We start from the raw sequence: 24,227 nt of genomic DNA on the forward strand, positions 1-24,227 counted from the left end.
TTTTCCCCAATAAACCCCTGTTGCCTTCCTACCTGGTACACTGCGTTTGGGTCCTCCTTCCCCCCCCACCACAACAGTTTGTATTGTTACAGTCTCTATAATGTGAGGAGTTTTCTGCATTGAGTACTTTTACTTCTTATACTTTAAGTACATTTCTCTGATGATACTTAATTACCTTTACTTAACCCTCATGTTGTCCTCGGGTCAAATTTTCCCGTTTTCCTATATCAGTGTTCTTTTTAATTCCCCAAAATAACATGATTGATTCCACACAACACTCTTTGGCAAGTACAAATCTCTACTTTCATTAAATTTGGGGTGTCTTATTCAATTTTAAAGCATTTGGGAAAAAATTGAAGTGATTTTAAAATAGTATTGAGTAAAAGTTGACATATTCCAGTCCATCAACTTTTAGTACATTCCTTTAATTTTAGTAAAAATAATTCCTAATTTCTGCTTTTCTAACTCAAACATTAGGTATAATTTACTATAAATGAGGTTTATGGACCGTAAATTCCAAAAATACATAATAATGGATCTAAATACTTCTTCCACCACTGCAGTTTTCAAGCAGACCAGAGTCTGTCTGTAGGTCTGAAGCAGCGTTGGGATGACGAACTGGACTATGTGACCAAACACTCCAGGGTTCAGTTAGAATGGAACCAACGGCTCAGGTTTAAAAGCCCCCTAAGACAAATCCACAGACTGAGAACACCGGCTTTATCTCTGAATCAGTTACCTGCTGATGGAACATCAGAGCTAGTGCATGAGGGGGAAAAGTAGCGTTCAGATTGGGGATAAAACATGTCTTTGGAACAGACTGACAATAAGCTCAAGCTTGATTCAGTCCTTTATATTGACGTTTTTATGATGTGACCCCGGGTAGCCGTTAGCCAGAGCCGTTTCTTCACACAGGCGGATACTGTGCGTATGCAAAGGGCCTCCGTGGCCACTTGGCGGCCCCCCAGCTGCAAGTTCAGCCCCATAAAAATGACCTGTCTTTACTTATTAGCCACTAACAAGTAGCCTTCTTTAACATGTTTGAGGAAAATCCTGCATCTGTTGCATTTATTGACTCAAAGGAGCCTCGTTTTTACCAACATTTTCTGCAAATGGGTCAACTCAAGATGTCTAATTTGAATTGGAGGACGTTTTTTACCTATTGATTCATCCCCATAGATCATCTTAAAGGTTTGACTCCCCCCTATCATAGTTTGACAAAATAAGGGACCCCAAATAGCATCTCACGTAGGTCCGCCAAAAGCTAAACGGCCCTGCTGTTAGAATACAATCCCTAGGAGAAGATTTAGAGCTGGGTGAAATATAAAGCTTACACCAGATAGAAATGCGTTAAACAGACATAACATAAATATGTAAAAGAAAATTATAAAATACACCATTCAGGCTCACATAGAACAAGGAAGTGACTGAGCATAAATTCATGCAGCCATTGTCATTCAAAAAAGCTGCTGTGCTCTGTGAGGGGGGAAGTTTCCAACTTTTCGAGTATTTCATACTTTTTTTTAACATTCCTTCAAACTTTGTGCAGTTTTGGAGCTCTCTCTGGAAGAATTTAGCTGACTCTTTCTTCTTTGAAAATGAATACCAATCTGCACAAATATGCTTACAGCAGAAACCAAAATGGTGTTTCATCTTGCAGAACACATTTTGCTTTGAGTTGTTAAACAAACATTTTTTTTTCAGAAATTTTAAGTTCTAGACAGCTAACACAACTTGCCCCACACATGAGCAAACACACTGACAGACATCACGTCGGTTTATCTCGACTTTGGGGGCGGGAGGGAGTGGGGGGGGGGGATTCTTATCGGGTCACTTGGCAATCATCCCCTCACCTAGAGTCACGCTCGGGGCAGAAATCATAGCAAGTTGTCAGGGGAAGTGCCGAGAAATGTTTGCTCGGAGAGAACACAGAGTCCCTGTCGGAGGACAAGGTGATCACTGCGGTCCAACTCTCCGACACATTAAACCTAACAGACACACGGCGGGTCTCAGAGCAAGTTTCAAAATCTGTCAAATCTGTCAGCGCCGAGGCAGATTCATTAAACAAAGTAACACAAACGTCCCAGGAGACTGAATTAGACTGCCTGTGAATGACCTCTCCCTGTTGTTGTTCTTCTGATTCAGACGCACACCCAGCGGTGAGAGGTTTTTAGTTTTATTTTCTCCCCGCAAGGTTGTCTCTTTGAACAGATCGTGGCTCAAAACTGAAGAAAAGAAGAAAAAAAAATGACATGACACGAAAAACAAAGTGAAACCAAACAGAGTAAAAACAAAATGCTTGATGTGCCTGTGAACATCGGAGTGACACTCTGTCAGCAGCGACTGAACCGCTCGCTGCTGACTGAACATCCACAGTGGGGGGAAAAGATAGAAAAACCTACTGACATGAAAGTCTGGGAGCACTGAGGCACAGTCAAGGATGAATAGTCAGTATGTGTTTTTCAGTGTGCATGCAAAGAAGTGTGTCCTCCCCGCAGCAGCGAGTGTGTTAAAGCATTATCCTTGCGTTTGAGGTTGGCTTTGGCTCGAGGGTTGAAAAGCAGAGGTGGACGGGTGGATGCATCATTCAGCAGTGAGGGCTGATTTAAACTGCAGCGTACTCACTGTGTGGATCACGGGTCCACTGGTTCATTGATACTAGATGTCATCCCTTCACACACAGGCTTAAAATCAGGGCTGCACGGTATGAAGAAAACATCTGATTGCGATTCATTTTGACTGAAATTGTGATGTGATTCACAATATTGGAGGGAATGATCCCTTTGGTACCATTATTCTCAATTATTTTGAAATATATTAATATTCAAATGATTTGATGGTGGAATTTACGCAAGTACCGCACATAAGCACAAATGTAGGGTACATGCCCTTTTATCCCACTACATTTCAGAGAGAAATGTTGTACTTTTTACTCCACTACATTCCTCTGACAGCTTTAGTTCCTTTACCAATCAAGATTTTTGCACACAAAACACATGTAGTTTATAAAATATGATGTTTTATCATAAATTAAACTACCCAATATACAGGCCTAAAAGTGCAGCTGAAATGGTTAGATAATTGAAGTTGATTGACAGATCAGATTGGACCAAATGTGTTGCATTGAGTACTTTTACTTCATTTTCTGGATGATACTTGCATACTTTCACTAACATTTTCAGTGCAGGACCTTATATTTAGAGTATATTTAGAGTATTTTTTATAGCGTGGTATTCATGCTTGTACGATGTGAAGGATCTGAATACTTCTTCCAGCTCTGGTGTGATTTTTGCAAGGCTCTGCACAAAAACAAAGATTTTTCTTCCGTACAATATGATTTGTAAGGTGGAACATCTCAGCAGCAACACAATACTTCATTCAGAATGATCTGACACATATTTTGCCTTTCACAAAACTATGCGCCCATACCCTCCATATTGCAATTGTGATGCAATTGCAATTAATTGTGCAGCCCTACTTAAAGTGCACACAGATACTTTCTGATTTTAGATTGCAATTATTTAACAAAGTTGAAGTAAAAAAGCTGACACAAGATATAGATCAACTAGTTTGGTTATTTGAACTTTTATTTGCAGACTTTTTGTTTGGCATGATTCTCTCTGGAAGGGCCATTCCCTGCTTATTAATATTTTTGTAAGCTGTACTTTTGTTTCATGTGGTCTTGGAAACTTTATGGGTTACACTAATGTGTCATGTCTGCTGTACTATGTTTTCTTTTTTCTTTGTATTGTGTATAGTAGAGTATGTTGTATGTGGACATCTGCGTTGATGAAACTACTTTGTGTATCGGTGTCATGTAATTCCTTATTGGCATTCATCATTCATCCTTGTAAAGCACAAATATACAGACTCCCTTTCAACACCAACAATTTTTACAATAACCCCCCCCCCCCCCCCATGGAAGTTAACTGCTGCCTCATTTTATACCTGCACACATTGCAGACATTTCAAATGTGACCAGCAAATTAGCCGTGCTCCGCTGACAGCGGCAGGCAATTAAACGCACAACAAAGTTTTTCCAGAGCAAACAATAGAAGCTGGGGAAATATTACCTTGGGCGTTTTTTTTATTATTACTACGAACACCATAAAACCGGCATTAATCTCTGATTTCACAACAACAAAGTCATTATTTCTTGAAAAAGAAATGGATATGAGGACACAAGGATTTGAGTGGAAGCTGTTTTCCAATGAGCAGCAATTGGAGGCCATTTGTTAATTGTTGATGGAACAGAAACCAGTAAAGAGGAAAAAAAGATTTTTTTTTCCTAATGTTGTCATCTCCTTTCAAATTAACAGGAGGTCCTTCAATGTGGCCGTTCGTTTGAAGTCGAGAAAATACTCTCTGATGAAAGGTATCAAACACTTAAGGTCAGTAGACGGGGAAAAAAAACTTTTTTTGCTTTCTCCTGTTTTTGGTGCTTTTAAAGTGCCGTGAATATGATTTGCATTTCTCTGGAGGACGTAGGGCTCTTGAAAACTTTGAATGCTAACCCTCCCTTGAGAAGAGCCTGTCATTTCAGAGCGTGTCTTCTTGATTACGTCCTTACCTCGTTTCCTGCCAGCTGTTCACGAGTGTGTTTGGGGTTGGACCTAAGACGGCTGAGAAGTGGCATCGCAGAGGGCTGCGCTCATTCACTGACGTTCTGGCAGACCCCAGCATTCATCTAAACCGGATGCAACAAAGTGGTACATCTTCAGCTCAGCGTTTTTTCACTCTGCCACTTCACACTTCACAAATTATAGACTGAAATTACAGCTCGAGTTTGCTTCCAAAAGACTCAAAGAACCAAATCATTAAATATCTTCTAGGAAGAGTGGGGTGCTGCATGTCATTTGGACTTTTTTGACCTTTTTTTTTAGGTCCCATAGGAGGCTTCTGATGTGAGCCGCTAGCTGTAATGTGTTTTCTCCACAGTGAGATGAGATGTGACCAATAGGGAGTTTATGGTGACAACACAATGGAAAAGGCAGCAGGGGTGTTTTTAATAAAAATCAATGAACAGTGACTGCGAAGTGGAACGCTTGCTGTGGAATTCCCATGAGCTCTCATCAATCAGCTGGGCAGAGGGGGCCATCTAAGCAAAGACCGTGAGAGGTCGCCGACTTACAGTTAGGAGAGTTAGGATTTGTTTCCAACGTTAGAGGTATTTGTAAAGGAAGATGTTGGTTCCTATATCTGTGGGGAATCATCATTTATTGCTTTTGTGATATTGTTTTTTCAGTTTATTCACAGGGGATATAGGTGTTTGGACGGTTTCCACAAATGTGATTTGAGGAAAGTTGAGTTTTAATATTTGCTTAAAATGTGCAGTTTGTGGTCTTTTGCAGGTTTGGTAACGTAATATTGTCAATACGAAGGCTTTTGTACATCAGAAGAATTAAGAGACGTCGTCAAAAGAAAGGTCATCATGTGGCGTCACTTATGAGATTTACTGATATAATTTCTATGGAAGAGTAAAGATGTTAAAAAAAAACAGCTGTAGGGATATAAGAAATATATTTTTAGCCACGCTAGTAACATTGCTCTGTGCATGGCTTCGTCAGTCTATCTCTCTTTCTTTCCAACATTTTGGTCCAGACTATAATATCTCAACACCTATTGGATGGTTTGCCATTTCATTTTGTAGAGACATTCATGGTCCAACATGCATGTGACCAACCGGGCATGACAGCCCTTTAACCTCAGCGCTGTAAGATAATTAAGTAAGAAGAGCGACAATATTTGCTAGTCGGTGATGAGGACAATTGAAACGCGGGAAGGATGAAACCTTCCAGTTTTCTCTTCCAGTACAAGAAGTTAGTTGACAGTGTAGCTGTGGCAATTATTCTCAGAGGTGATGCAGTAAACAGGATTAGAAGCAATATAGGAGCAGCCAGACATGTAGATAACATCCGCCTCAATTGTTGCCAGTCATAGAAATCCCACAGAGCATTTAATGTTCCTGGTTAAATGTCTCAAAGGGAAGTAGCGATGTGAATATGTGAGTAGCGATTGTCATTTGTCTGCTTCTGCTACTGCTCATTGTGCTGGATGCATATACTGTAGCACTGCACGATGGTAAGTCAAAACATAATATTACACGGCTTGCAGGTTCCCATTCAGTTTGAAACTCCATCCGATGATGTATTATGCTGACAGACATCTTCATCAAACTAGTCATGATCCATCATTCGGAACACTGCAGTCTCCGCTTCGTGCAGAGAAATAATGGCAGTTTTTGACATGGAAAATGTGTTTGACCCCTGATCCCTCCACTGTATTCTGCAAATATTAAAAGAGCATAGACATGAATTATCCCATTTTTTTAATGGCAGTACAGACAGATCCAGTCCTTAAAGATATTGTAAAGAATTGGCGGTGTAGGTCCCCCTGTTCTAAGAGAAGGACATTATTTTTTATGTTCCAACAGAAAAGAGAAAATACAAAGTGAGATGCATAAAATCAACAAGATACCCATTAATCCACCAATCCTACTGTAATGTAGCTCAGAACCTACACTGACTGCCGGGGGTGGGGGGCATCACATTTATGGCAGCGATTTTTCAAGCATTTTCATGAAAGAATGCCTAAATTTCTACATTATTTGCAAAAACATGATAGTTGCCTTAGAAAAGACCGTAGAGCTTTAATCCAATTTTAAAAGTAATTGTTATTTCATTCTAAACCAGAACACAACACATGATGAACTTTTTTTTCCCTTTTTGACACCTATAAACAGGCAAAAATTGTCTTATGTTAGGGTTTTTAAATCACATAACATAGATGGATTAGGGTAAGCAGTATTACTAATCCTGAAACCTATTTCAGTTCACAGAATGAGTGGCAATATTTCCTCAGAGACTTAGAAGAAATGACAAAAAGTATTTTTAAAAACCTAAAAGATTCAGAGAGCAGAACGTATCACATTTTAACCTTACTTTTAATTCACCCTGACTCCACTTCTCCAGAGCAAATGGCTGTGATTGATGGTTGGCTCCCAGAGTACTAACCACGTGCTCCTATTCTCTCCAGGTTTCCGGCATTATGGAGACATCACCAGGGCTGTCAGCAAAGCAGAGGCCCGATCCCTGAGGAACATTATTGACGAAGCTGTCCGTGCGGTCTCACCAGCCGCCATACTGGCACTGACAGGTGGCTTCCGCAGGTACGTGTCACGTCCCTACCTCTCAATGTCGAACCGCTAGTTAAAATAGAACAGCATTTATGGTTATGCAGAGTGGAAATGCAAATATATCAGAAATGTCTCGAGAGGTCTGCTTCAATCTTTATAGTCTACATCAATGCTGTTCCACTTCCGCCTGATTTCCCACACTTTCCTCTTTCTTTGTGTTGGCATTCTAAACTCTGGTGGATTTATGAGAACTACGGTTAACTGCTTCTCAGATCTCAGCGGGGTGAATCCAGACAGGGGCGGCTGTGACTGTGTTAGAGCGGTTGCCTGCCAATCAGAAGTTTGGTGGTTCCATCCTTGCCATGTCGAAGTGTCCAAAACAAAACAAGTTCCCCCCGATGCTGCACCGGCAGAGTGTAAATGTGTGTGTGTTGAGGCGCGGGTATGGCGTCCTTAGCACATGGTGAATGAGTGTGAAAGTTAAGTGGTTCCTGTACTATGTAAAAGCGCTTTGTGTAGTTGTTAGAAAAGAAAAATGCTCCATAAGAAGTGCCATTTACATAAATTTACATTACAGCTAGCTAGACTATCTGTCCAATCTGAATTTGCTGAAAACAACTCTAGAACATACACGCATAGGCATACTTTACAGGGGGAATGGGGGGTTACAACCCCAACAAATCAAAATTGGCAAATGCAACCAATGCTCAAAAGTGGAGATCTCCACCCCTCCCATGTTGAACCCAAAGTAACCCCCTTGCCTACACATGTACTATGTACACTATTTTGCATTATCGTATTGTAATTAGTTTGCCAATGTGCAAAAAATCCATCCTGGAATGATGTGTGGACCAGCCAGACATTCCTCCCCAGCAGTATGCGAGACTATCATCTTAATGAGCCGAAGAGTGTGTGTGGTTCAAAGCATCGGTGCTGCTAGTACTTGAATGCATCCTCCAGTGGATATGAATTAATAGATCAACTGTGATGCACGCGCTCAACCATCTCTTTATTCTTGATCATAAAAAACAGAAATTGTGTCACAAGTCATTCCCAACATAATATTGCATTTGCATTGAGATATTGAAATGCATTACATTGTCAATCTCCCAGTGCATGGTGAGTGCTCTTGTACAGCCACCTACTGAGTGCAACCATTTGCTCACAGCCGGCGCCTCTCTCCATCTCCACCTTTCTGTGCTGCTCTTTTTTAATGTGTGGCGCTTTGTGCCTGTGCAAGCGTGCAGCACTCTTCTCTGTGGTGTTGTAGAAAATGCAGCCATAACCGGTGGCGTGTGCGGTAAATAATTCAAAAGCAGTCTGGCAGTAAGGACAGGCGCTTGCATCTCAACGGGGGTGACAGAGCTGCCGCAGCTGACGATAGCTGACGGTCTATAATAGTTCCTGGGCTACAAACAAAACACGTTGCCCGAGAGAGTTGTTTTTTTTTCTCTCTGGACAAATCTTATTAAGTTTCTCCTTTCTCTATTTGCTGTGTTTTAACATTCCGCTTTGTCAGACTTTGCTGCAAAATATTCATGAAGTGACTTTTAAAGTGAGACAAAGTAACTTCTGTTAAACGACCAACCAAGTCTGTATACAGATATTCATTTTGTGCCACCAGACGTCTGACTACGACTTTAAAATGCCACTGACGTACTGTATTCCTACATATTCCAGACCTATAATACTCACATTTGGTGTTTCTGCAGGAACATGTTTGCATGCATTAATGTGCTGCACATGGATGCTGCACTTGTATTCACACTTAGTCTGTTGAAGCCACCCTCCTGAAAAGTTTTTCCCAAAAAATACACATGTTCCAGCAGGAATGAGATTACAGGTTTCCTTGACGTTAGCATGGAAACACTGCAGATGACCGTCAATAAAGAGAAGAGAGAAAATCCAGCAGTGATTGTCATCAGCTTGAGCTAAGTGTAGTCTAGCTTTGCCAGACCTTCCTCTACAGCATTGCGGAGGAGGGTCTGGCTAGTCCACATAGTCCACATAGTATGTCCTTTTTTGCAAGTATTGAATACATTGGGCTCTTAGGATCATTATTTAGTCACCTCCAATTTCTACAATGTCAATGGGTAGGCTGCCACAATATACAGAAACAGGAAAGGGAAAAAGTGATACTAATATTAACATATTTTTAAAATTTCAATTGTTATTTTCACTTCACGCGGAACTCCGAACCTAATCATGTTGAATACTTAAATTTTAGTTTAATCCACACTTTTCTTAAGTAAAGATGGTATTAAACTGCACCAGACAAAAAAACAAACAAATGTCTAATCTTCAAAAGGATAATTGATTGCTGGAATGATATCTGATTATGTAAATAACTGCTCCTCAAGGGGATAATGTGGTAAAAGAGATGAGGAAGGTGATTAGAGCCTCACGGATAGTTAACATCAAGAATGAAGGGGAGGAACAGCGCAAGATTAATGGACCAGGAGTCGGCTGCAAAGCGGTACGGGGCCTTTGAGGGAGCTTTTATAGCCTAAGACTCAGGGAGATGACTTCATCTCATACACTGTATGGCTTGGGGACTATTACATGAGACCTAATTGGAATCATGTGGAGCTATAATTGAAGAACGATGACTTGCACATCATCACTCAGTAAGTAAGTCACTTACCTTTTTTCTTGCTGAAAAGCAGATTCTCCAGACATGGTTTAAACACAGTGTGAGGCATTATTAGAAGGCACTTTACACCAAAATAGTTCATATGTTCTCTAAGATGCCAGCAGCTCCACTAATAACCCACTAATTCTCTTCGGCCGACATATTGGAAAATGTTCCTGTCAAAACTCGATTTTAATTACCTATAATTTCCAGCGTGATGCAGAGTCTCTTATTAGCTTCATCTTTTCCAGCTGGTAGCCCCTGTCAAAAATGGCGATGCACATTATACTATACAGCCCACCTCTTTAAATAGATGCACTCGGCTTTGGCGAATCTTTCATCTCTAGATAACATACCACCCCAAAGGAGAAATAAAAAACTACACTCTGCTCAAAAAAAGTTTCACAAAATAAGCGCTGTGCTCTAGTAAACTCAAGCTGTCATGCACTTCAGAGGGAAACAGCAAGGATTTGTTGATGCCACTGACATTAGCCTTATTGAAAGGACACCAGTGGAAGGCGGGTGTCAAGTCTTGAAGCGGTTTTGTTGGGAGGGAGGATTAAAAATAGATTAGGTTTGAAAATACAGCTTCTACCACCAGTGCGTGGGAAAGGCACACACGGTGTCAGCGGTGTGTGTGTGTGTGTGTATTTATTTCAGTGCGAAGCCGGCAAGTCCCCACTGTGGATCTCATTCAACGTGAGATTGTCTGGAATACGACTCTAAGTGACACTGATGAGGGGCCCAGTGGTGTCTGCTCTCAAATCCTCAAACAAGGGCTGAGTCCCGCTGCATTATTTCCCTTGAACAACAACCGAGATAAGTAATCCTTATCAGTTTAGTTCAGGGTGTCATGATTTTTAAAACTCTAGTATCGGCTTGCAGGGGAAAAGAGCAAAACAGGCTGTCTGATCATGACGTGTAGCCCATGTATCCGCTTTGCACTTGGTGCTTTTTCTTGTTTTTATGTAATAGCTTCCTGGCTATTGCCTTGTTTTTTCGAAGTTAGCGAGAAACTTAAGATAACAAGTGAGACACAAGGTGAAAATGATGCATTAACTCACGCAATCCAGTTACTTTTTCCCCTGACCAGCCACTTTCAGACTGCCCCTGACCTCTCCTTCTTGCAGAAATGAAAATTTCAGCAGCAGCGACACTTCCCCACATCTGTATTATTCATACGTGTCGCCATGTTGTTCACACACATTTGTAAATATCTATGTATATTTGATGGGCTTTGTGCTGAAAGCGTTAATAATTCAGCATGTTCCCTCAAGCAATAAAATAGCCGACTGGCTAAATTCAACTGCTTTGCCCCTTTTGTGGTGCTTAGTTTAAAGACTGGCGGGCGTTACCGTGCACAGTGTGTTAACAGCTCATCAAAGCTAATATTTTTCAGCCGAGCCTTGGCAGCCTTATCTCCCGCTGAGCAGGAGTGGATACCTAATGTTTAATAAAAACAGTGCTCTGAAGGTGTCGAGGCAGAGATGGAGAAAAACACCCTCTTTGCTGCAGAGAATTGTGCCTGATGTCTACTTTTCCACTGACTGCGCTCAAACCAGAGGAGGTATCTGCACACATACTAATGTTCCAGTGAAATCAGGAAGGAGCTGAAAAAAGTGTAATGCCGTGGCGTCTTCTCCCTCAAATAAAACCCCAATTCAGACGCCCGAATAGAGGTTGGACTCCTCCCTGCGACCCTTTGCTGCATGTCATCCCCCCTCTCTCTCCCCTTTCATGTCTTCAGCGGTCCTATATTAATAAAAAGCCCAATTCCCTTGTTTCCCATGCTGCACTGAAATCAGGTTGTTTTTTAAAGCTCTGATTGGAGGTAATCTCAATTTATGCTGATGATCTCTCCGTCTCTCTCCCGCTTTGGCTTTTTGCTATTCATGCCACTCATTTATGCAGTGCACTCGAGTGAGTTTCGCCAGCGCAGCAGAGGGCTAGCAGTGAGGTTCACTTAACAACTTGAGTGCACTGTACAAACTGGGAGTGTTGTGGAATCTCGGCTTTGCCAATTAAGAATGTTGGCAGAAAGTTGCCCGCTCAGCAGACGGAAATCTGTGATGCATTCTCAAATAGCTGTGTCCTACCAGTCGACTCATTAAACAAGCGTCGACTTTTGACATGAAGGACTGCATAAATACCACCGAGTGTGAAACATAAAAGTGAGCACTCCCACATCTTCAATTATTTTAGAAAGAAAATAAATGACATACAGTGAGAGTGCAAATGAAATGCCTGTGACTAAAGTGGCATCTGCCAAGTGAACCTGTAAGCCAGGCCCTCGTTCTGATAATGCCACAAGGGTGCATGCTGTCTGCCACTAACACTAACCATTACTGTCATCATGCCTTGTGGAGCTCTAATTGCTGTTTTCTAATACATCCTTGCTCCCTGAATTAGCCACAGTGACATTTGAAACTGTGCCACAAGCCATTCACAGCTTCCTTTAATGTGCCTCTCTCTCTCTGCTGTCAATCATTTGTTCGCAAGAAAAGATCAAACACGTAGCTTCGCCACGCCTAAACCTTCTTCTTTGCAGCCATATCGCCACTAACATTTGTTGTCCTCTTGCCTTGTCTTACGTCTGTATGATGTTGCCAATTGTGAGTGTGTGTGTGTCAGTGGGTGTTGGGTAATGATCAGGTATAAACGATGCCATGCCTTTGAGCAGGTAGCCTGATCACCGCCTGGCAGGGGGAACCTTCTGTCATTTGAGGGGCGACTTAAGCACTTGCATGGGTGTGTTTTGTGTCTGCATTGTTCTCACTGTCATGACAATGCAATAGAAGGGTTGTTGTAGACAGGTATTCTAACCACAGGAAATCACTGTCTCTTTTACATCATTCCATCTGACTGCTTATTGAGTCATTCTAGATGAAAGACTTGGAAACTCAGGCTGAAATCCGGTGATTTCCCGCAGGGCTGTGTGGCGGGGGGAGTGTCACTAAAATAGTCCCTTGTGTGACCTCCTGTTGTTTTAGCAGAAGTAAACTTCATATTTTAATTTATTTTGTTTTTTCCCATCTCCCTCCTGGGGAAACCCCACCGCAGCCTATAAACACTATCCCTATTCAAAATGAATGGAAAGTTGGGTTAGGTGCCCAACCCTGTACTTTTACTGGTATTGGCCAAATCCCCACGGTACTACCAAGTATTGGTACACGTAAAATTAAACGGTATCAAATTTTGGTACCTGAGAGTAAGTACACGCCTGTCTGTATTCTCTGCATATGGACAGAGAGCAACACACACACACACACACACACACACACACAGTGTGGTTACAGTTTTTAAAAACCTCACGCAGAAACTTTTCGTTGCAATATGACATTAACGGCGAGGCGAAAGCAGTTGCGGCGCTGTTGTCGGCTGCGATTGTCGAAGCCGACCTGTCGAGCGCCAGTGTGACGTCATGGGAGTGACATAACTGTTTATTCTCCCGCGTGGTGGACAATAGTTACAGTGAACAGAGGTGGCGCTAACGAGCAAAGGCTACTGACCTTTGCTGTGGCGCCATTTTAATGCTCCCAAGCCATCATCTGCCGTTAGCATTCCATTGACCACGTTTCATTTTCCGCCACTTTAACAGCAAATAACTTTTCATCTGGAGCGTTTAAAGACTCTATTTCTCCGTTGTTCATTTCTAAAGAAACACAACAATGTATGAAAGGCTCCGTTACCTTGTAGCTAACGTTATGGCTCCCTAGCAGATGTTTTTATTAAAATAGGCTAACGATTGTCTCACAACCACGCGAATTACCGTAAAGTATAGGGTAAGCTCTCAGACAGTTTGGACTTACATTATCGGTTTAGGTTTAATTATTAATGTTAATTAGCATTTTAGTTAGCAGTAATAAGCCTGTGCCTATGTTATCTCCTTACATACAGTATACCTTCGCTCTCTGTCTCTGCAAGATTGGGAATGATTGAGATTTCTCCTGCACAGCTACCAGAAGACTTACAACTTTCAGACAGGTTGCTCACGTCACATCTACGTCTTCAAGCTCAGTTGGAGGCTGGGCAGTAATGCTCAGCCATAACCGGAAAAGTGCTTCCAATGTCCTTCACTGGTCTATTTCTTTAAATGTCTGTGGGTGGGCTAATCTACTAATGCAATTTTTCGGACCTGTCGTTAACTCGCACTCAACTCTCCTTCACTGCCATGGCTGCAACTACCGATCGTGTGGGTATGCTGCTCAACATCAGAGGGATACATCTAATGCAGAAGGCGGCTCAGGTTGTGGTTCAGGCTCTAGTCATCTCACGTCTAGACTACTACAACTCCCTCCTGATTGGCCTGTCTGCATGTACCATCCGGCCCCTGCAGAACACAGCACCTCGACTTGTCTTCTCTCACACTACACCGCTTCTCCATTCTCTTCACTGATTACCAATTACTGCCTGCATCCGCTTCAAGAAACTAGTACCTGCATACAGGGCCCCAAACGGATCAGCCCCAGCACACATCCAGGACATGGTCAAACCTTTACCCCACCCGCTCACTCCGCTCTGCATCAGCCAACCTGCTTGCTACCCACTCACAGCAAGGGAGAACTAATAACTCAATGAAATCCCGACTGTTTTCTGTCCTGGCTCCTAAATGGTGGAGTGAGCTCCCTATTGGACCCATCAGGATGGCCAAAAAATATATACATATGCATACGTATATTTACAGTATTTTTATATAAATACTCTTTACGCTGCAATTTCATATGGCTCTTTGCAGTGTTGCTTATTTAAAACTAATGTACTTGCACTTGCTACTTGTTGTCTGGTGTTTAAGGTTCGAAAGCACTTAATTGGAAGTCGCTTTGGATAAAGTGTGAGATAAATGACATGTGATGTAAAAGTTGATCGTCTGTCTGATTGGTTGAAGGACTATCCAGTTGCGTACCGAGTCATTTGAACTATGCCCGTTGGTCACGCCTTGTGCAGAGAAAATACAGAGCAGAGTCCCCAGACCAACGCTCAATCTCAAATCTATTGAGCTTAGCTTGGTCTGTGATAGCCAGACTCCAAAAAAACTTGCTTCTGGCTCAAAACTCAACTTCAAAACCAAAACCTAGCAGTGTGCATGTAGCCTCAGTATAAGGACATCTTGAATTTGAAGTCAGAAGTCTGACTTTTCACAAAAAAAGGCAGAATTCACATTTTTTTATGCAAATGAAAGAACTACTGATATAAATTAAACATGGATCATCTTAAGCGGCATCTTAACAAATGGAGACATCACTCTCCTGAATACCAGGAGTGAAAAGTATGTGAATGTGTTGACTCCAGACAGAAGCTTTTATGCCTTTTGTGTACAAATCTTAGGCACATGCAGGGTTTCTCTGCTGAGCTTTTCACTGTAGCTGCTCCTGACTGATAATCACTTCATAATCACTTCCACTACAGTGCAGTTGTGCTGACGGAGAAAATACATTGTGTATGCGCAGTCGGGCTCCATATGGGTATGCTACATGACAATGATCCAAGCAGAAAACGATGATTCACATAAAAGTTAAAGCTCTGACAGCTGAGGCGACAAAATAGAGCTTTTACACTTCACAACTTAGGACAAATACCTTGTTAGAATAATGGAAAAAAAGTCAATTCCATTAGTGTTGCCTGTGCTTTTAATAGCTCCGTCTGCCACCTTTCCTCTTCATCAGTTAAGGGCTGTGACTCAAAGATAATTATTTTCATTATTTCGTGGACACAGTGAGTGAGTAACAGCGCTATGTCTTTATCTCCAGGGGCAAGGAGTTTGGTCATGACGTAGACTTTATCGTGACCACACCGGAGGTGGGGAGAGAGAAGACTCTGCTACCCAACATCATTAACGGACTGAAAAAGCAAGTACGTACTATATGTTGTTTCCTTTTTTTTTGTAATGAAGGTAGAGTAATGAGGATGTTTAGTCTTGTTGATCATCATTTGTGGATAAAATATACTTATTAGGTAGTATTATTGGAAAAACAACTGCTGTATAGATGTATTTATGAAGGGAAATTTCGAAGAACAACGTAATAGAATACACAATACTGCAGATATCCTCTTAAAAGGTGTGTGTTTAGTGCTTTCAATACAACAGGGGTGGTCAATCAGTTCAGCAAAAAGAACCAACCCCTCCCCCCCGCACCATAACAAAGAGCCACACACACATCCACACTACAGCAACAGTTGCTTCAGATTTAATGGCAGTCATAATACATAGCAGTTTTCTTAGGGTCTTTTTCTCACCTAGTCCGTGGGAAACCTGACAGTCTTTGTTATCCACAATCCATTTCCTGTTTGTGGCCACTCAAAGTGACTCCTTTACACTGCTTATTTCAGTGTAGAAAACACTGATTCACAGACACCAGTCAACATTGACATTAGCTTGTGTGCAGACCGTTTATTAACGTTGGGATATCTGTCTATGAGCACTCTTTTCCTATTTTCTTAAGGTGGTATGTGGCTACTTTTTTACCCCAGGTTGCAAAATCTGTCCTCAAAACTCTGCTGCATTCTTTTTTTCATTTTAAACTGATTGGTACATTTATTGACAGTATTGGCAGATGCATTTGTGCATTTTGACTTATCACAAATATAATAAAAAAATAAACTAGAACTCCAAGCAGTTACAACGGGGTCCAAGCCTCCCCACGCAAGTATCCCCAGAGACCCGGGGAGCGCACAAACCCAAAGCAAAACGGCAGGAGGGCAGACGTCGGGAAACATTGAGAGGCGCACGTAACGGTACGGATTATGAGCCCAATGACCCCAAAAACTCTGGGCTTCTAGGCTGGAGACAAAACCTACTGTAAGGGATAGGAAGCCAACAAAGACATTAGGAGAACGGGGCCACTGTTAGCTTTTAGCTCCAAAAGACTGCATGCTTATTTGTATTATTAAGTTACAAAGTTAAGAATCAGAAGGGAAAAAATTTGTGACAACACAGCCTCCAAGCACACAGTAGCATGCGGCTCAGGAGCCACAGGTTCACTACTCCTGCATTACAGGAAGAATGGGTTAAGAACTCTGTTTGAACTTTGTTTTGCATTTAAAGTTAAATTAACCCGTTTGTGCCGGATGCTTCGTGACGACACATCTACCGCCGGTTACTGCGTTGCGCAACTCTGAACCTCCTGCCAGCTACTGCGTGGCGCAGCATTCTGTATTCGTCAGTCTTTACATGACGTGTGCAGCAGAGAACGCATTGGTCACTGGTTCAAATGCGTCAAAGGCGTCAAAATCCTCCTCTGTCGTAGCCATTTTCTCACTCGTCTCTCAAAAATTCACAAACAAACGCACATGTATGTCTGGTTGATTGACATGATTTTCAGCAAACTAAGGTACATTTTGGTGGTCACATGGCTTTAAATAGCCAACAAGACCCGCAACGCAGTAACCGGCGGTAGATGTGTTGTTGCGAAGCATCCAGCACAAACGTGTTAATAGAACTGTTCAGGTCCATTTGGCCTGGTGGAGCACCCAGTTATCTTAGTCCTTAAAAAATCCAACGGAATTTTAAATACCAACACAAAGAAAGTGGAAGTGGAACGGACATCTGGCCAAAAAGAGTGACATCCGGCATCTGCCGTTGATATAGACCAGTGCTTTTCAATTATTTTCTGTTACGCCCCACCTAGCAAGAAGAAAACTATTCGCGCCCCCCACTCCCCACCGTGACTATACATCTCTGCATAACATTTTATCCTTATTAACATTAAAGAAAAGAAAAAAAGAAAGACATATGGTCAAATTTACAAAGAATAACTTTATTAAATCTAGTTTTAAGTCTGCAACAGAAAAGATTTTAACTGCATCAATGCCTGAAATTAAAAATAAAAAAATCCTTGTTTAAACTGTAAACATGTTTGACCAACTAATTGCACCATTGTAAAATTTGGCTTCATGCTGTCTGCTGCGAGCATTTTTAGACACAGCAAACACACCGGTCTTTCCTCTTCTCCAACTGTAGCCACAGTGAAGCCAAAGCGCTAAATGCACTTTGTCGTTTTTCCTCGTCTTAGCTTTCGGGTGACTTTCTTTTGTCTCATTATCTTTGTCCCTCTCCGCTTTTCTTTTCATCCCTGTTAAAAACCTTTTCATGTTGGGGGTTGTTATGTTGAATAACGGAGGCTATAGACAGAACGCAGTCAGAGCTTTCTGTTGACTCAACACTGCTAATCAAGGCAAACCTGTTGTCTTGTAAGTCGTAAAATGTTGCATTGTTGCAAACGTGACAGAAGTACAGAACTACGGTACATTTTGGTGGTCACATGGCTTTAAATAGCCAACAAGACCCGCCTCATGTGTATTTCAACCAATGACGTCATGAAAAGACTGAAGAATACAAAATGCTGCGCCGCGCAGCAGCCGGCAGGAGGTTCAGAGTTGTGCAACGCAGTAACCGGCGGTAGATGTGCTGTTGAGAAGCATCCGGCACAAACGGGTTAATAGAACTGTTCACGTCCATTTGGCCTGATGGAGCACGCAGTTACCTTAGTCTTCAAAAACCCAATGGGGCGCGCCCCACTATTTGAGAAGCACTGATATAGACTTATGAAACTAACTGAAATACTGAATAGTGAAAATTACTTCTGGAACCAGAGCCATTCTCTATTTAAGTCAATGTGACACTTCCAAGGTATTTGTGCAACTAAGTTATTATTTTTACCCCATCTAGAACTTAGCTGCGCTGACAATGACAGTAACTGTACCAAAGAGGGCTAGCTAACGCCAGTAAGCTAGGTTGATAACCCTATATAATGTAATCTAGTAAAGCCAACTTCAACATCATCAGGGACAAAACGATTATTAAATGACATAGAAGAGGAAAACATATCGAAGGAGCAGGATGGGACAAAAGTTCTTGCCTGATGGTAGCCTCTTACATGCATGAAGTATTTGTTTCAATACAAGGTGGCCACTTTTCCAACTTTCAGAAATGTACTTGGAAGCTCACAGCAGCCCTTTTTTCATAAAACTTAAAGAGAAAGGTGGTCCAAGGCTCAGCCGATTTTGTCGCCTTTAATGGAAGGAGATTGGGAAAAGGTGAGCGAATGAGGTGAAAGAGAAATAGTACAATTTGGCAGGTCACTTTAAGAACTTTTAGCCGGGCTTTCAAGGACATTCGGCAGCCCCTTAATGGAAAATGGATCCAAAAAAGAGAGGAAAAAAAGGAGAGGAAGAATGTGGAAGAGAGACAGACAGATGTCATCTGATTACAGCAAAGAGACAGTGAGTAGAAAGTGAGAAAATGTGTGAGCAAGTGATAAAACGCAGCGACAGACAATGTTAATGGCAGGCTATGTTTACTTTCAGATAATGGTCTAATTGTTGGCTGTACTCAAATGATGACAACGATTTGCTGCTAATATTACAGTAATGTGACAAATGTCAATGAGCTCCAGAAGTGTCTCATTAAAACCCAGTTCATGTAAACACATGTATCTAATTAAATTAAACAGAGGTTGTAATCACAAATTGTGCAAACAGAAGTCCAGCATATTCATTTTTACACCCACTGTTTTTATTTAGTCCAGCTTTCCGGCTTTACAATATTAAATGAGATTGGAAATTTCAATGATGGCGCTATTTGCATTTAAAGGAAAGGGGAAACATTCAAGTTGGTGTAAATTGATTTGATGTGTGATGCATATATTAAGCCCTGAGCGAAGAAAGTAGTGTCTGCAAGTTTAGTTATACAAACATTGATTGGATGTGCAATTAGATGTCTGGCATGCGTGACTCACAAGTAAAGAAATAAATGTTACTTTCAACCTTTTTGGAGGGGGGTGTACCAATGGGCCAGAAGACCAACAATACTCAAGCATCAGTGACATCTAAAAAAGCAGCAAAAGAAGAAAACAGCCACGAACACCCACAATAAAGTGCAAAGTGACCAGACATGTTTGAATGCATGATCAACATCTCTTCCATTGCAACACAAACTGTCCCTATCAGCAGCATAGACAATATCATCATCATTATCTTCCACAGAAAACCCATCATATCGCTAACAAAACTACACACTTTGCTAAGTGAATTGAGGGGTTACTACCTCCTCCCCCTGGACCGAGTATACAAGTGAAATGGCTGTGGGGATGAAGAAGTGCTTATACCTGTTCTTCTTAAAGCAACACCAAAGAGTCTTTTAAATCTTAAAGTGCCCATATTATGAAAAAAAATCTCTTCTCTGGGATTATTTTGTGTCTCTGGTGCTTCCACATGCATATAAACTGAGACGGAGGTAACAGAAGGACCAAGATGCAAAGCTCAATAATAACTAAGTTTATTGTATAGTGAAGTGAGAAGCGGTGAGGTAGACACCAGGGACAGGGAAGTGCCGATGTGAAAGCTGGGGAGCCTGGTGCGTGAGAGCACTTGGGAAAAGCGTTAGAGACCTGGGGCGAGGAACCGAGATGAGACACCAGGACTTGAAGCAGGTTCGGAGACAGGTTGATGCAGGGGGCTGAGGGAGGGAGACCGAGGGAGGAAGCCAGCTGACCGGAGACAAGATGTAGGAGTAGTGGTGAAGGCTACTGGGAAAAAACAACAACAGAGAAGGTAAGTAAACCATTACCTCAGAGAAAGACTAGGTAAAAAGAGCTTGTACAAGGTTCACCAACGTAGCAGAAGAATTGATGAAAGCGAAGAGTGGTCGGAGAGCCAGGGTAGATAAACTGTAGTTGGTTGCAGTTGGAATGCTGGTGTGAGCGGCGGGAGCAGGTAATCAGAGATGGGATGCAGGTGTGTGTAGACAACTGGCTTCGAGGGAGTCGGGGAAAAGCAAAACACAGCAGGGACAACAAGACAGGACAGCAGAAAACTCAACAAAATAGAGAACAAAACAAAAACTCACAGCCGGCCAACCCCAACCCCAATCCAAATTTGGAAATAAAACTATCCATGCTGTTTTTGAGTGGGATACGGTTTCTGAATGTCCTCTGTTTTCAGTCTCCAGGTGAGCGGGTCAAACTCTGCTCGGCTAACTGTAGCATGCTAGCTTGTTCTTAACGGCAAAACACTGCTACAACACATTCTAGTTGACCATAATATCCAAAAGTGGCCCTCGTCTAGAAGAAGTCTCCCGGCTAATCCTGGCTTGTACTGACCAAAGCTGGAGAAAGAGTTATCTAGCTGATGGGTTCTTAGCTAGCTACTGAGCATGTGCAGCTCCAAACAAAGATAGTATGGAAAGTAACGGCACTTCTGAATTTGCTTTGCGGCTCTCTACCGGCTATAACCGTACTATGCAAGTGGTTCCAATGAGACAGAGGTAATGCTCAATTCCGCTTCCAACCTGTCAAGCTCAAGCTTGTCAAGCTTGACAAGCCCCCAAAGAGGAAAAGTACTTTAGTGTTGCTTTAATCACAGGGAATCTGAACCTAGTGCCAGAAGCCATACACCCTGTTATGATAAAAATAGAAATGATCATTTTTGCCTTGCCATTTGAGATTCTTAAGCAGACTTTAAATCAGTGGTTCTCTTTCTCTTGTACCCCCCTTTTAAAGCTATACATATGTTTCATACTACCATTAAATGCACATTTTTATCTCATCCTATTTTTATTAACTACAACATGTTGGAAGAAACTAATAACTAAAGAAGCCAAGTAGAATTGTATGAACAAGAACATGAACATTATGTTTCCACATGTTTGTCATTAGTTTCTTTTTTTAGTTTTAATGTTAACAAAAGACAATAGGCTTGTCTGTTATTTTGAGGGTGAACTGGAGAGCATGCTAAGCTTTGACTGCTTGATGTGCATCACCAGTTATTCTTTTCCCCCCTGTCACAAATAGGTCTATTTTGTACTTAACATTGCTAGCAAATAATCAGATGTTTTTGTTTATTTTCATGCCATGCCAGGAAAAGCACAGGTAGAACTAATAACATAAAAAGGATAGTTTGGATATTTAGAAGTAGGGTTGTATAAGGTACATTATCTGTGTATTAGCTACAGTAGATGGCTCCCAGTTAGAGAATAGTAGAGTAGTACATTAGTAGAGAATCAAGCAGAAGAACATGCATAGAAGCTTAGCAATGTACTGCTTTGAACAGGGGCAGCAGTTAACGGATTTTAGCCAGCTAAAAAAAAAACACCTACAAAAATCAGAATCAGAATCAGCTTTATTTGCCAGGTATGACACATACGAGAAATTTTACCTTGGAAAATCGTTGCTCCCAATGCGCTTACACATACAAAACAACCACACAATATATACACACTAATATATGCATACTCTAAACGGAAACAATAAAGAGGCATGAGTGCAATGAAGAGTGCAATAAAAATTATTTAAATGTGGAGCGCAAAGTAGTAGTAGTAGTGCAAAGGATACTGGGATAAAAAGTATTATGTTATTATATTACAATATGAACATTATGAACATTATGAATAGCTCCGGAATAGGGAATGAGAAGATGTATAAACAACCAATAATAAGTGAGATATGAGAATGGGAATGATGGTTAAATAGTAAAAAATAAATAAGTGAGATATGTGAATGATGAATAAATACTAAATAAGTAGAAAATGAGTGGAACCAGTAAACAGGTGCTGTTTAGAGACAGTGTTACTGGTTAATTGCACAGAATATAACCTGACACTTTTATCATATTATATTTAGTTGTATCCTATATTTAGAGTATTTTCACCGGTTTACTTTGCAGTGCTTTCCCACCAGGAACTGAAGCTGTTATCTCCATCCATGCTCTCTTCAAAACCACCAGACTCCTATGACAAACACCGTAATTCAGCCTTGCATAACACAGGAGTTGCTGGTCTACTTCTGGCTTGACCGGTTAGTTAGTTAATGTTATTGTGTCACTTTGGTGTTTTTAAAGGATTAGTTCAAAAGTTACATGGTAACTCAGTCAATCTAATGGCGTTTTTCCACTGCATGGTATCTACTTGACTCGCCTTAAATCTACTTGCCTTTTTTTGTTTTTCATTGCAAAAAAAAGTCCCTGGTACCTGCTTACGGGTACTTTTTGTAGTACAACCTCGTCGTACGAGGTTGTCGAGGTTCTTAGCGAGCTGAGGCGATACCAAAAGGTGACGTGGAAACCTGCAGACTACTGATTGGTCGAAGAGAATCGTCACTAATAAACAGTATGAATTAGAATCTCTTTATCATTGTGTCCTGAAAAAAAACTGCCATATTTAAATAGTTTAGCCAGAAAATTAGTTTTTGAAACTACATTTGTAGTTACCATTAATGGAAAAACGCCATACGCGATCGAGGAAGCGGTGAACCTGCAACTCCTGTGATCTGCAGGGTTAAGTTACTGTTTTTTTATATCGTTTTCACAGCACAGTGACTTGACATTGAAAGAGTTACGGGTCTCTATAAACACCCCTCCTCCATATTCTGGCCGTGATGCATAAACTTTTGTCAAGCGTACTGTACAAAAAATATATAAAACACATCACCGTGGCAAGCTTTCTTGTAATTTCCTGAGGTGTGAAATCCTGTCTCATAGAATTATAAATCACTGTGCAGTGTTTTGGCATCTAACAAGCCTCCATTGTCATGTATCTGTTACTCTATAACTAAGCTTTCTGGGTCATGCTCTGCAGCTCGTTGCATTTAATGCCCATTAAGAAAATCAGCCGTAGTGTGACCTGTCTAAACTGTGATAGTGGAATATAGAACTATGTAGGTTTTTTAATTGTATTTCATCTGTTCTAAGGATCTTAGAGGCTTAGTTTGAGGTAACCCGATCCCACTGTTGAGAATAGTTTGGAATGTGTCTATCTAGTAGAATTAGGAGTGGTTTGAAGGTAACACTTTATCACAGAAATAGATATGCTGACATGTGTGAGGACAAGAAGAAAAGTGTAAAAGCATGGTTAGTCTGATGTTCAGAGAGACACTTTGGGCACACACTTGTGTTTGTGTGTGCGTGTGTGTGAACCCACGGTTCTCTTTCTAGTTCCATAATTGAACAAGGCTGTATTTAACCTATTTTTACTGGACTCGTCATGCGTGCAGTCCCCTCCGTCATTTCCGGTCACGATTCCCAGAAATCACCCAGATATCAAACTTGATTAATTAAAATAGAAGCACAGCTGTTCAGTTAGATGGACAACTGATTACTCACACCAAATTGAGGTGTGTGCCAATCACACCACTGAGATTAGGTCAGCCTTCAGAGCAGCTTTACCCTATTAAAATATCTGTATGAGTAAAGTCCCAATTAATGTCATAAAGACAGTTATTATATCATAGTTTTCCACCGAACGAGATGACACATGTTACACCAGCACTGGATCTGCAAAGGCTAATACAAATGCACAGTGGTGGAATGTATAAGTATATTTACTCTAGTTCTGTACTTTAGTACAAATTTGAGGGACTTTACAGTATTTGAGGCTTTTCTTTTCTACTTCTACATTTCTGAGAGAAATATGGTACGTTTTACTCCTCTACATTAATCTGACACTGCATTCAAAACACATGTAGTTGATAA

General features: G+C 41.3%; 1 protein-coding gene across 1 annotated transcript in view; it reads left to right on the plus strand.

Moving 5' to 3' along the window:
- The window catches only part of dntt (deoxynucleotidyltransferase, terminal), a 105,338-nt gene that overhangs the window by 30,528 nt on the left and 50,583 nt on the right, over nucleotides 1-24,227 (plus strand). The window contains exons 5-8 of the mRNA XM_034899267.1: nucleotides 4,320-4,391; nucleotides 4,586-4,709; nucleotides 7,036-7,168; nucleotides 15,515-15,617. Of these exons, the coding sequence (XP_034755158.1) occupies nucleotides 4,320-4,391; nucleotides 4,586-4,709; nucleotides 7,036-7,168; nucleotides 15,515-15,617 (432 nt within the window). The remainder of the gene's footprint in view (nucleotides 1-4,319; nucleotides 4,392-4,585; nucleotides 4,710-7,035; nucleotides 7,169-15,514; nucleotides 15,618-24,227) is intronic.

Source organism: Etheostoma cragini, chromosome 17 (genome assembly GCF_013103735.1).
Source record: "Etheostoma cragini isolate CJK2018 chromosome 17, CSU_Ecrag_1.0, whole genome shotgun sequence".
Taxonomy (NCBI): domain Eukaryota; kingdom Metazoa; phylum Chordata; class Actinopteri; order Perciformes; family Percidae; genus Etheostoma; species Etheostoma cragini.